This window comes from Salvelinus fontinalis, chromosome 3 (assembly GCF_029448725.1).
Source record: "Salvelinus fontinalis isolate EN_2023a chromosome 3, ASM2944872v1, whole genome shotgun sequence".
Classification (NCBI taxonomy): Eukaryota; Metazoa; Chordata; class Actinopteri; order Salmoniformes; family Salmonidae; genus Salvelinus; species Salvelinus fontinalis.
The window spans coordinates 52,401,250-52,414,552 of record NC_074667.1 but is presented as its reverse complement, the minus strand read 5'-3'; the positions used below and the strand labels follow the sequence as shown (position 1 = coordinate 52,414,552).

At 46.3% G+C, this 13,303-nt stretch overlaps 1 protein-coding gene across 13 annotated transcripts in view; it reads left to right on the top strand.

Moving 5' to 3' along the window:
- The window catches only part of LOC129851097 (host cell factor 1-like), a 14,978-nt gene continuing 1,675 nt past the window's right edge, over positions 1-13,303 (top strand). For 2 of the 13 annotated variants that reach the window (XM_055917336.1, XM_055917340.1), the window contains exons 1-26: positions 1-1,484; positions 2,130-2,278; positions 2,442-2,602; positions 4,588-4,796; positions 4,911-4,995; positions 5,125-5,231; positions 5,482-5,661; positions 5,799-6,029; positions 6,308-6,456; positions 6,559-6,738; positions 6,867-7,091; positions 7,492-7,599; positions 7,706-7,922; positions 8,009-8,139; positions 8,483-8,621; positions 8,764-8,975; positions 9,129-9,449; positions 9,597-10,038; positions 10,264-10,400; positions 10,621-10,873; positions 11,182-11,463; positions 11,558-11,652; positions 11,765-11,899; positions 12,454-12,639; positions 12,792-13,089; positions 13,230-13,296. In XM_055917336.1, the coding sequence (XP_055773311.1) occupies positions 1,121-1,484; positions 2,130-2,278; positions 2,442-2,602; positions 4,588-4,796; positions 4,911-4,995; positions 5,125-5,231; positions 5,482-5,661; positions 5,799-6,029; positions 6,308-6,456; positions 6,559-6,738; positions 6,867-7,091; positions 7,492-7,599; positions 7,706-7,922; positions 8,009-8,139; positions 8,483-8,621; positions 8,764-8,975; positions 9,129-9,449; positions 9,597-10,038; positions 10,264-10,400; positions 10,621-10,873; positions 11,182-11,463; positions 11,558-11,652; positions 11,765-11,899; positions 12,454-12,639; positions 12,792-13,089; positions 13,230-13,296 (5,063 nt within the window). In that variant the 5' untranslated portion in view covers positions 1-1,120. Of the gene's footprint in view, positions 1,485-1,915; positions 2,019-2,129; positions 2,279-2,441; positions 2,603-4,587; positions 4,797-4,910; positions 4,996-5,124; positions 5,232-5,481; positions 5,662-5,798; positions 6,030-6,307; positions 6,457-6,558; positions 6,739-6,866; positions 7,092-7,491; positions 7,600-7,705; positions 7,923-8,008; positions 8,140-8,482; positions 8,622-8,763; positions 8,976-9,128; positions 10,039-10,263; positions 10,401-10,620; positions 10,874-11,181; positions 11,464-11,557; positions 11,653-11,764; positions 11,900-12,453; positions 12,640-12,791; positions 13,090-13,229; positions 13,297-13,303 lie in introns of all 13 variants that reach the window. The other 11 variants (XM_055917332.1, XM_055917343.1, XM_055917330.1 and 8 more) reach the window with 9 other exon arrangements.

Sequence of the window (13,303 nt, the reverse complement as noted above, 5' to 3'; positions counted from 1 at the left end):
CTGTATTTTCCTCCCCTTTTGGTTGTCAAGAAGATGGCAGCTTCCAGGCAGGCATGAGAGGGAATACTTAATCACAAATCGAATGAACTTGGACTAGTGATTCAAGAGTAGACCCTCAAATCATCTCATTGGAAATAGTGCGTCGAACGAAGTAAGTAATTCGTATTATGGACGTCAGGTTTTGTGACTAGGGGTTTTGTTGTGGCAGACTGCTCGGCCATTTTTCTTGAGGGAGCTTAAATGTAGGCCGATTTCAGACACGGCGTGATAAATAACAATACTTTGTATGATATTGAATACAATTCGGCTTATTTGAATAAGATATGTTGAATTGCATTATGCTGGCTATATAATACATGTATATTTATCTAACTGAATTGCATGTAATCGGTGCATGACGCTGTACTAGTACCATTTCCTCGCATTGTTAGCCAGCTGGCTACGTTAACTTAGCTAGTTAGCCATTACTCTATAGTGGACGCGCGGTTTTGTAATTGATGTGTTGTGAAAATTCCACATTTCAAGTGATTCGATTCCTATTTAAAGGGGTATATAATGTTAATGTGAAGCAGAAGCGGCAACAGATTGAATGAATGTGTGACAATATGGCGACTCCCAGAGAAGCATGAAAATAGTAATCCACAGTAAACGGGTCTAATTACAAATGCTTTACGAGTATTTAATTGTGGTACACTTCATCCACAGATTTACCAATATGACTGTAGTGGGACATGGCTGGTGTACGTTCTTGATGAAGCAGTAGCTAAATTAAGGTTTCATCTAACACCGGTATTATTTGTCTTTTTCATTTGTATTCTCTTCCGCCATTTTTCAGACTGGCGGAGGTTTGTTTGGTTGTTACAAGATGGCGGCTCCCATGAGTGGCACTGATTAGTTCAGAGTTTTAACTGCAAAATGCTACGGCAAAAAACATGACATTTAGAAGGAAATACAATACACCTTTGTTATACGTTGAGTTGTGGTGTCGAATACATATTTATAATTATCTTTAGTTAGTATTATGTGTATTGTGGTAATAATAGCCGGCTTTCCCCTTTTTGTGAAGCGTTAGTAAAATGGCTGCTTCCCTGGAGTTTACAATTACAATATTATTTTTCACATGCATCGGTTTTGGTCCCAGCAATCGATTGCATGTGCAGTCTTTACTTTGCAAAATGTGTATTGGCTTCACTTCGCAAGTATCAACAATAGACCTGATCAGAACTTGTCAATATTGTTTTGGAATGCTCTTTTAGCTGTATTATTTTTTTTTTCATCTGAAGAGGACATGACATTTCCTGGTTCAATGGTGTCTGGGACCACTGGCTCAACTCTGCAGCCACGATGGAAGCGGGTTCTAGGATGGTCTGGGCCTGTGCCTCGTCCAAGACATGGTCACAGAGCCGTTGCTATAAAGGAATTGATGGTGGTTTTTGGAGGAGGAAATGAAGGAATTGTGGATGAATTGCATGTCTACAACACAGGTAAGATAATTTAGCGGGAAATGTAGCCTGACATATTACCTGAGAAACTGTCGCCGTCTGGTGGTACAGAACTGAAAGCGTACAAATAAAAATGGCGCGCTGAAATAAAATGGACGACAGGAGTACTGTTTTGAACACTAAATTATTCTGTATCACATGTGCATGTTGTAATGGATGCACGCAATTTCTGTTCACATGACTACTGATATTTTCCTGAGTAGGAAAGTTAGTTAGGTCTATTTGAACATTTTGTTCACAAGAAAGACAGTGGATTGCAGCAATTCCCATGTTTTATGATAGTGTGACTCATGTAGTCAATTTGGACAGCTATACATTCTTCTTATTGTCTATGTTTGTTTAGTTTTTATGAGGGAGAAATTATATTACAATTGACATTTCAGTTGTTGTTTTTCATCTTTGGGTTATTTCAGATATAAGTACAATGTATAGAATATACAACATGCACTTCTCAGGTGACAGACCTGGCCTGAAGATGCAGGCTGCATTTGTCAGAGATGCTTGGATCGTGCTCAAGTAAATATTTATTCAAAGAGCGTTCGCTTCACACCTCACATCATAGGCCAACGTAGCACTTGACCACCCAACACTGTCACACACAGACTAACATCTACTTATTTAATCTAGCGACAAACCAATGGTTTATCCCTGCGGTTCGTGGTGATATTCCCCCTGGATGTGCTGCATACGGTTTTGTTTGTGATGGCACCCGGCTTCTGGTGTTTGGTGGAATGGTGGAATATGGAAAATACAGCAACGATCTCTATGAGCTACAGGTAATAGAATGCTTACAGCACACTCTCGCTCTAAACATTGGTAGCAATAAAACCAGAGCTAAAATGGCTGTATTTAAGTACTTATGAATAGATGATTATGTTTACTGGATTACAGCATGCTATTGTCTTTTGCAATTTTTCTTGTATGCTTTTTCTTGCTCAGGCCAGCAGATGGGAATGGAAAAAGTTAAAAGCTAAGACTCCCAAAAATGGCCCACCTCCCTGTGCTCGACTTGGCCACAGTTTCTCTCTGGTGGGCAACAAGTGCTTCCTGTTTGGAGGGCTGGCTAATGACAGCGAGGACCCCAAAAACAACATCCCTAGGTACAGTTGCCGTAAGAAGGAGACGTGAAATGTGACAGGAAAAACCGATGGGGCGGGAGGTAGCCTAGCAGTTAAAAGGTTTGAATCCCTGAACCGACTAGGTTAAATATTTGCTGCTGTGCACTTGAGCAAGGCACTTAACCCCAATTGCTCCTGTAAGCCACATGATTAGAGACTCTGCTAAATTACTAAAATGTAAATGCTATGGAATGGTTTGTAGTAAGCACTGCTTGACTTGGGCAGGAGCTCACTCGAGCTGAGTACCGGCTCCTCAAATATTATACTGCTTGAGCGCCTGTTCCTCTTATAGAATATTATCTAGAAAGTATTGTGGAGCTCCTGCACCTAAATATAAACATTACCAGCACCCAAAATGAGCACCGGCACCTACACTACCAGTCAAACGTTTTAGAAAACCTACTCATTCAAGAGTTTCTTTATTTTTACTTTTCTACATTGTAGAATAATAGTGAAGATATCAAAATTACGAAATAACACATGGAATCATGTAGTAACCAAAAAAGTGTTCAACAAATCAAAATATATTTGAGTTTCTTCAAATAGCCATATTTTGCTTTGATGGCAGCTTTGCACACTCTTGGCATTCTCTCAACCAGCTTCACCTGGAATGCTTTCCCAAAAGTCTTGAAGGAGTTCCCACATATTCTGAGCACTTGTTGGCTGCTTTTCCTTCACTCTGCGGTCCAACTCATCCCAAACCATCTCAATTTGTTTGATGTCGGGTGATTGTGGCGGCCAGGTCACCTGATGCGGCACTCCATCACTCTCCTTCTTGGTCAAATAGCCCTTACACAGCCTAGAGGTGCGTTGGGTCATTGACATGTAGGGGGGAAAATGATCGTCCCACTAAGCCCAAACCAGATGGGATGACGTATCGCTGCAGAATGCTGTGGTAGACATGCTGGTTAAGTGTTCCTTGAATTCTAAATAAATCACAGTGTCACCAGCAAGCACCCCTACACCATAACACCACCACCTCCATCCTTTACGGTGGAAATTACACATGCAGAGATCATCCGTTCACCCACACCACGTCTAACAAAGACATGGCTCTTGGAACCAAGTATCTCAAATTTGGACTCCAGACCAAAAGACAAATTTCCACCGGTCTAACGTCCATTGCTCGTGTTTCTTGGCCCAAGCAAGTCTCTTCTTGTTGGTGTCCATTAGTAGTGGTTTCTTTGCAGCAATTTGACCATGAAGGCCTGATTCATACAGTCTCCTCTAAACAGTTGATGTTGAGATGTGTCTGTTACTTGCACTCTGTGAAGCATTTATTTGGGCTGCAATTTCTGAGGCGGGTAACTCTAATGAACTTATCTTCTGCATCAGAGGTAACTCTGGGTCTTCCATTCCTGTGGCTATCCTCATAAGAGCCAGTTTCATCATAGCGCTTGATGGTTTTTGCGACTGCACTTGAAGAAACTTTCAAACTTATTTTTTTCCCAAAATGTTCCTGATTGGCTGACCTTCATGTCTTCAAGTAATGATGAACTATCGCTTCTCTTTACTTATTTGAGCAGTTCTTGCCATAATATGGACTTGGTCTTTTACCAAATAGGGCTTTCTTCTGTATACCCCCCTACCTTGTCACAACACAACTGTCTCAAATGCATTAAGGAGGAAAGACATTCCACAAATTCACTTTTAAGAAGGCACACCTGTTAATTGTAATGCATTCCAGGTGACTACCTCATGAAGCTGTTTAAGAGACTGCCAAGCGTGTGCAAAGCTGTCAAGGCAAAGGGTGACTATTTGAAGAATCTCAAATATAAAATATATTTTGATTTGTTTAACCCTTTTTTGGTTATTACATGATTCCATGTGTTATTTCATAGTTTTGATATGTAGAAAATATTAAAAATAAAGAAAAACCCTTGAATCAGTAGGTGTTCTATTACTTTTGACCTGTAGTGTATTTCAGCAATTGGAAAGACATTTTGACTGAAATCTCTCATCACTAGATACCTGAATGATCTGTACACCCTGGAGCTTCGTGCTGGCTCCAGTGTTGTAGGCTGGGATATACCAATTACTTATGGCGTTTTGCCACCTCCTCGCGAGAGCCACACTGCTGTAGTGTACACAGAAAAGGAGAGCAAGAAATCTCACCTGATCATCTATGGAGGGATGAGTGGCTGTCGTCTGGGAGATCTATGGACTCTTGACATTGGTAGGCTCCTGAGTTAACAGTATTACCAAATTATTAACAGTGAACCCTTTGACATGACTGATTCATTAGAGTAAGAGACCATGTATTTTCTAAATGATCTTGCTCTGTCTGCAGACACCCTGACCTGGACCAAGCCATCGGTGAATGGCACAGCACCTCTGCCCAGGAGTCTCCACTCTGCCATCACCATCACAAACAAGTGAGTTCTCCCAGAATACCTTTTGAAATGATCAATTCAGTGTCTGGGATAACAATCGGTTAAATCTCTCAGCAGTAACCTATTTGGTTACTGCTTGCTTCTGATTTCTTTGTCTGCCTCTCATTGTAGGATGTTTGTTTTTGGGGGATGGGTTCCCCTGGTTATGGATGACGTGAAGGTGGCAACACATGAGAAAGAATGGAAGTGCACAAACACTTTGGCCTGCCTAAATCTTGGTTTGTCTTCCCCATTTTCAGTTATTGGTGCTAGTACTTGCATTTAACCTTACATACTGTCGAGTAATGTTTATCTAGATTTGTGCATTATGAACTGACCTACTTCAACAAGCTCATTCTGAGTGAAAACATTCACTGTGACATTTCTAGGTATCCCCCTTTCCATTGATAAATGGCAGTGTCGCCTGGTGGTCAAATGATATTACTGTCAGAAAATAAGATTGAACCCTCATGATCCTTTTTACCCCAGACTCCATGGCCTGGGAATCAGTGTTGATGGATACCTTGGAGGACAATATCCCAAGGGCCCGGGCAGGACATTGTTCTGTGTCCATCAACTCTAGGTTGTATGTCTGGAGTGGCCGTGACGGTTACCGTAAAGCATGGAACAACCAAGTCTGCTGTAAAGACCTCTGGTACCTTGAGACAGGTGAGTCACCTTTATTTAGGTAATTTACTCTGATAAAGCAAACCCACATTATTTGCTCAACTGTGCTATTGGTAATGCTTACTCTGCTTCTGTTGATTGTTTATAAGAAATGTGACCATTTTGTCTTTTGGTTACAGAGAGGCCACACGCTCCCTCGAGAGTGCAGCTTGTCCGTGCCAACACCAACTCCCTGGAGGTGAGCTGGGGCGCTGTGTCCACCGCAGACACCTACCTGCTGCAGCTACAGAAGTACGATATCCCAGCTGCCGCTGCTGCCACCTCCCCGGCCCTCACCGCCACCTCTTCTCTACCAGGGAACTTGCCCAAAAGCCCAGCTGCTCCCTCTGCTCAGAACCAACCACACACAGGTATCACTATGGTGCCCCAAGTTTCCTCCCCTACTATCCTTCCCAACATCCCCAGAAGCCCGCAGACTGCCTCCACAGCTCGTCGGCCAGTTAAAACCATGCATGTCCTACTTGTTCTATGGAGGTTGTTCGTACCAATTTGTGGACTATTGTCACAAATAATTTGCATTGTTCTCTTCTACAGCCCATTTGTATTTCAATAATCATAGCCCAAAATGGTATGTAAAAAGAAGGCCTTGGGGGCTCTAAACTGAACATTTATTCTGTTGATTTGACAGCAATCTTGAAGGTTGCAGCCCCTCAGTCTGGCACGGGTACCTCCCTTGTCACTGTGCGAGCCAACCAGGCTGTGAAATCCCCTGTCACTGTAACATCACTTCCTCCAGTGGTTCAGATGATGGTTCCTGCCCAGATTGCCCAAGGAACGGTATTTACAGTTGTGAATTGGTTTGGTTATTCAAGGATAAAAAGTTGTCGAGTAATGCCAAGAGAGTATTGTCTCACTCAAGACTATTTGTTTTCCTTTAAGCCAATCGGCAATAGCCCTCAGATGAGTGGCATGGCAGCTTTGGCTGCAGCTGCAGCAGCCACACAAAAGATCCCGCCCTCTTCAGGCACTGTGCTCAACATTCCAGCAGGTGCCACCCTTGTCAAAACCATGGCTGTCTCCCCTGGCTCCACCACAGTCAAGATGTCATCTCCTCTCATGGTAAGACTCATAAAATATCGGTCTGTGAAAATGAAACTCGCTGGCAGAATGTATGGGTTTGTCAGGCAGTCTCTGTCAAGGCCCAATTTAGAATTGACACCTTAACATTTTGTATTTTCTGCTTCCAGGTCAGTAACCCAGCCACTCGCATGCTGAAGACTGCTGCAGCTCAGGTGGGCACAGCGACTGTATCGTCACCCAACTCGCTCAACCGACCCATCATCACTGTGCGCAAGTCAGGCACGGTCACCGTAGCCCAGCAACACCAGGTGGTTACCACCATGGTGGGAGGAGTAACCAAGACAATCACCCTGGTCAAGAGCCCCCTTACTATGGGAGGCAGCGGCACTCTGGTGAGAGAACTTGACAGGAACAGGAAGGGAGTACAGGGAGAAGGCTGTGTGAGAAATGGCTCTCCTTATACACGATCCCACTTAAGGATTTTATATGCATGCCATGAACTGAGAAATAGTTTGGCACACTTTGATTTCTTTTTTTGGTCTTCCACCTGTGTTCATATGACTCTTATATGGCCTAGGCATGAACCCATTATAGAAGATGTGGCTGTGGAAAACTCAGAGAAGGAACAGCTAGAGTTCATAGATCTGCATAACTGTCTGGGTCAGTTAGCATGGAGTAATGTAGCTATCCACACTCACTGTTCAGTTGTTCACATGAGACACTGATCTCCTGACGCTAAGTACTGTGATGTTTTCTGGTGACTCATAAACTTGAGTCTCTCTCCTATGTCAGCAGATTTCCAGCCTTGGCAAGATGATATCTGTGGTACAAACCAAGCCAGTGCAGACATCAGCTGTTACAGGCCAGGCTTCCACTAACCCTCTATCACAGCTCATACAGGTCAGCTTTCTTCATGAGTGCAGGAAAAGGAGCTAACTAATCCGTAATGGACAGGCTCAGCCGGCTTTCTGTTGATCATGTTCATAATCCACTTTGTCTCCCATAGACTAAGGGTTCTCTCCCTGCCGGCACCATACTGAAGCTGGTGACTTCAGCAGATGGCAAGCCCACCACCATCATCACCACGTCGCAGGCAGGGGGCACAGGGAACAAATCCACCATCCTGAACATCAGCGGCATGTCGCCCACCACAACCAAACAGGGCACCACCATCATCAAGACCATCCCTATGTCTGCTATTATGAACCAGCCTGGAGCCACAGGTCAGAACCCAATGGCTACATGTTTCAGGGACAATACAACGGGAGCATATGCTGACAGGTATTATTCTTCTTTGTTTTGATAACAGTGACCAGCAGCACAGGGAAGATGCCCTACACCATTCTCACCACCAAGATGATGACCACTGGCACTCCAGGCAAAATCATCACTACCATGCCTAAGCTTGGCACTGCAACTGGCCAACAGGGGCTGACACAGGTACCTCACAGGAATTTCCCTTACAACCTCTTGTAGCAGATGCATATTATTTATATGAATTGTACAATATTTATAGGTGTTGAAGATGTTTCACAGTTTTTACATTTGGGCACTTTCCATTTTAAATATCACATGGCATTTATATTTAGTCTCATACGATACATCTCGTACAGCAAGGCCTTTGGAGCAGTTGAAATGCTTGAGTAGTTCTGGGGACTAAATTAGGATCTGCTCTGATTGATGCTACTAATACATTTGGCTCTATCAAATGTCTTGCCCCAGTAGAGGAGTTTTATAGTGCCCCCTAGCGTCTCAATTATACCTCCCCCTTTGTGGTTTTAAGGTGGTTTTGAAGGGCGCTCCGGGCCAACCTGGCACCATTCTGCGCACTGTACCCATGGGTGGAGTCCGACTCGTCACCCCGGTTACGATGACTTCTGTCAAGCCCAATGTAACTACACTGGTCGTCAAGGGAACAACTGGTATGGATGACATTTCATAATTACTCCTTGATTGAAGATGGCAAATGGTCTGTTCAATTAATAAGTATGCAGTAAAAGAAATTCAGGCCACGTTCCATCCAGCTGTCTGCCCTTTGAGTTTGTGATTTATTTGTTACCCAAGGTATCACCACCCTGGGGACAGTCACAGGCACTGTCTGCTCCAGCCTGGCAGGGGGCAGTGTAGCCAGTGCCAATGCCTCTCTGGCAGCTCCCATCACCACCCTGGGCACCATCGCCACCCTGCCCAGCCAAGTCATTAACCCCACGGCCATCACTGTGTCAGCGGCCCAGGCCAGTCTGACCACAGTCACTACCCTGTCCACCTCCACCATGGTAAGACAGCTAGGGGCTATTCTTTATACAGAAATGTAGATGTAGCTCCAATTTATGTTTTTGAGAATTGGAACATGAAATGTCATGCTGCCCTATGTGAAGCACTTTTTTAATGGGTTTTCTCAGTCAATAGCTGATATTCTCTCATTGCAGTCGGTGAACCAGCCAACCCAGGTGACTCTAATCACCACCCCCAGCGGGGTTGAAGCTCAGCCAGTGCAGGACCTGCCCGTGTCCTTCTTGGCCTCCCCCACCTCTGAGCAGCCCTCCACTGAGGCCGGGGAGGCCCCTGGTACTGTCACCATGGTCTGCTCCAACCCACCCTGTGAGACCCACAAGACAGGAACCACCAACATAGCCACCACTGCGTCTGCTAACATGTCAGTGTGCTCCAACCCTCCCTGTGAGACCCACGAGACTGGAACCACCAACACCGCAACGACCTCTTCCACCAACATGGGAGGGGCAATGAGGGTGTGTACAAGCCCTCCGTCAGAGACCCATGAGACGGGCACCACTAACACCTCGACCACCGCCCACTCCATCATGGGAACTAACAAAATGGATACTGTCCAGAGTAGCTCATCTCACCCCCCATCTCTGTACTCCTCTACCCCTCAGACAACCACCTCTGCTTACCCCGGAACCGCCACAGGCAACCAGGGACCAGAGAACCTGTGTACCGGCACCACCTTCACCCCCGCCACAGCACGCTCTAACATGGGCTCAGCCCAGACCGGCACTGTGCAGAGTCCCAATCAGACAGCCGTGGGCCTTACAGTTTGCTCTAACCCACCCTGCGAGACACATGAAACGGGCACAACCAACACTGCCACTCAGTCCTCGTCCGGCATGGGTAACGGGCAGACTAGCACTGTGCAGAAAGTGTGCTCAAACCCACCCTGCGAGACCCACGATACGGGGACCACCAACACCCCATCCCAGGCCAGTTCCAACATGGCTGGGAACCAGACAGGAACAGTGACGGTGCAGGGGGTGTGTTCAAACCCCCCCTGTGAAACCCAAGAGACTGGCACCACCAACACGGCAACTACTGCCACAGGTATAACGCTAGAATACATACTTGTTGTTTTCAGTGTTTTTATTTTAAAAAACAGGATCATGTTTTAGGGTTATTTCATGGACTGTGTTAAACAGGATCATGTTTTAGGGTTATTTCATGGATTGTGTTAAACAGGGTCATGTTTTAGGGTTATTTCATGGACTGTGTTAAACAGGGTCATGTTTTAGGGTTATTTCATGGACTGTGTTAATGCGTGTCCTACAGCAGATGGAGCAGACGGTGGCACCAGCAGTACAGAGACTCCCTCCACTACTGCATCAGGAACAACCCCAGCCACCACCCAGAGCAGAGCTATCACTACTGTGACCCAGTCCACACCAGCCCCAGGGCCCTCAGTACCTGTAAAAGAACCACTAATAATACTTTGCCAGTCTAGACTACTGATGCACTAGCAATTTCAGAATTGTCATGCTACGGGTTTAGTTATAAATCACACACTGGCATGGTTAGGCAAATTATCAGCAACTAATGCCCAAAATAAATGCATTATATGGACAATTCAGTCATCTTGGCCATTTTAAGAATTTGCACTCTTGCTAACTTCTACCCTTGTATCTCCAGTCCATTTCTTTGATCACTGAGGGTGCAGCAGTTTCCACAGAAGAGCCCATGCAGACTGATGCGGCCACAGAGGGGGGAGACACCGCTATGGAGACTGGGCTGCCCCCAGAGCTGATGTCAGAGGGACAGATAGGAACAGGTCTGTCGGCAGAGGAGCTGGCTGCGACTGCAGCAGCACAGGCTGCAGCCACTGAGGAGGCCCAGGCCCGGGCCATCCAGGCAGTTCTCCAGGCAGCACAGCAGGCTGCCATGAGTAAGTATGGCCCTCAGATTGTTGGTAAATTATAGAGATGAATTTCAAGACTTTAAATGTGTGTGAAGACAACCGCTCCCCATTTTACATTTTGGTAATTTAGCAGACACTCTTATCCAGAGCGACTTACCAAAGCAATTAGGGTTTAGTGCCTTGCTCAAGGGCACATCGGCAGATTTTCCACCTAGTCAGCTCAGGGATTCAAACCAGCATTCGGTTGCTGGCCCAATGGTCTTGAACCGCTAGGCTACCTGCCGCCCCAACTGCCGTAGTCTCACAATCAAAATGTACGTTCTCTGCATGCATAGACGAGGGTGATTCTGGCTCGGACGGACAGCAGACCACCACAATCCCCATCGTTCTGACCCAGCAAGAGCTGGCGGCCCTGGTCCAGCAGCAGCAGCAGCTCCAGGAGGCTCAGGCCCAGGCTCAGGCCCAGCAGCAAGGAAACGCCCAAGCCCTGCCCACTGAGGGCCTGGCCCCCGCAGACAGCCTGAATGACCCCACGTCTGAGAGCAACGGACACAACGAGATGGCTGCAGCCGTTTCCAGCGCTGTGGCGTCACTGCTGCCGCGCACCTCCACGGAGAGTAAGTCTTTCTATATATATATATTTGTTTCTTACTGCTAGTGTTTTTCCAGGTCCTAACTTGACCTCTCTCTTGTGTCGTATTGACTCTGCAGCTCTGGCCCCCTCAAGCACATTTGCTGTTTCCAGTCCAGCCAACCTGCAACCTGCAGCTTCTCTAGCAGAGGTTGCCAATGGCATCGAGGGCAGGGTGAGTACCAATATTGGACCTGTTTTTATCCTGCCAGTTTGATGATCAGAATTTGAGAGGAACGTTGAATGGCATAGCATGTTCTAACTCCCTTTTTGTCTCTGTCATACAGAAGCTAAACCCTCAACCAGCCAATATCAAGACACTTGTAAAAAAAGAGAACCAGTGGTTCGATGTTGGAATTGTTAAGGTGACAAACATGGTGGTCACACACTTCTTCATCCCAGGGGATGATTCTCAAGTAGAGGTAAGCCTCAAAGATGGATTCATCTCCCGAGTGTCACAGTGGTCTAAGGCACTGTATCGCTGTACCTGAGGCATCACTACAGACACTGGTTCGATCTCAGGCTGTGTAACAACCGACCATGACCGGGAGTCCCATAGGGCGGTGTACAATTGGCCCAGCGTCGTCCAGGTTAGGGAAGGGTTTGGCCAGGGGGGCTTTACTTGGTTCGTCGCTCTCTTGTGACTCCTTGTGGCGGGCCGGGCGCCTGCAGGCTGACTCCGGTCGTCAGTTGAACAGTGTTTCCTCCGACACATTGGTGCAGCTGGCTTCCGGTTTAAATGGCCGGTTGTTAAGAAGCCAGGTTAGGCGGGTCATGTTTCGGAGGAAGCATGACTCGACCGTCACTTCTCCCTAGCCTGTTGGGGAATTGCAGCGACGAGACAAGATCGTAATTGGATATCACGAAAATGGGGAGAGAAAGTTTTTTTTTTTTTTTTTTTTTATGGATGGATTCATGCCTTTATGGCTTAGAGATCAGTGAGTTTGCTGCAGCACCAACGATGTGTGTGTTGTAGGATGACTCGGGCGCCATTCCAGACTATAACCAGATGAAGAAAATGGAGCTGCAGCCTGGCACAGCTTACAAGTTCCGTGTTGCTGGCATCAATGCTTGTGGTCGTGGTTCCATCTCAGAGATCTCTGCTTTCAAGACCTGTCTACCAGGCTTCCCCGGAGCACCTTGTGCCATCAAAATCAGCAAGGTAAAACTATGCAAATTAGTCATGAAACAATTACTGTATTAGAACACCCTTGACAAATCACAAGTTGTCAACTTTTTCTAGGTTTGATGGAATGTTGATGGTATTTTTGCTGGTTTTGCATTAAAACAACAGTTTCATCTTTTCCCCCTCAGAGCCCAGATGGTGCCCACCTCACCTGGGAGCCTCCTTCGGTGACATCAGGGAAGATCATTGAGTATTCTGTGTACCTGGCCATCCAAAGCACCCAGACAGCCGAGCCCAAGACCTCCACCCCAGCCCAGCTGGCCTTCATGCGGGTGTACTGTGGGCCCAACCCCTCCTGTCTGGTGCAGTCCACCAGCCTTTCGAACGCCCACATAGACTACACCACCAAGCCCGCCATCATATTCCGCATTGCCGCGCGCAACGAGAAGGGCTATGGCCCTGCCACACAAGTCCGATGGCTGCAAGGTGGGCAGAATGAATTTTTTAGAAATTCTGCTGTTCAACAAAATAGAGCAGCGTCTTGTCAATCATAATTATGGTTGTACTTGATTGGGTTGTGTCTTTAAGTACGGTTTCTCTTGAATGGATTTCTCCCCCCTTTTCAGAGTCTAGCAAAGATGGCGCCTCGGCAAAACCTGCCCCAAAAAGACCAGCAGTGTCCTCATCTGATGTGTAAGTA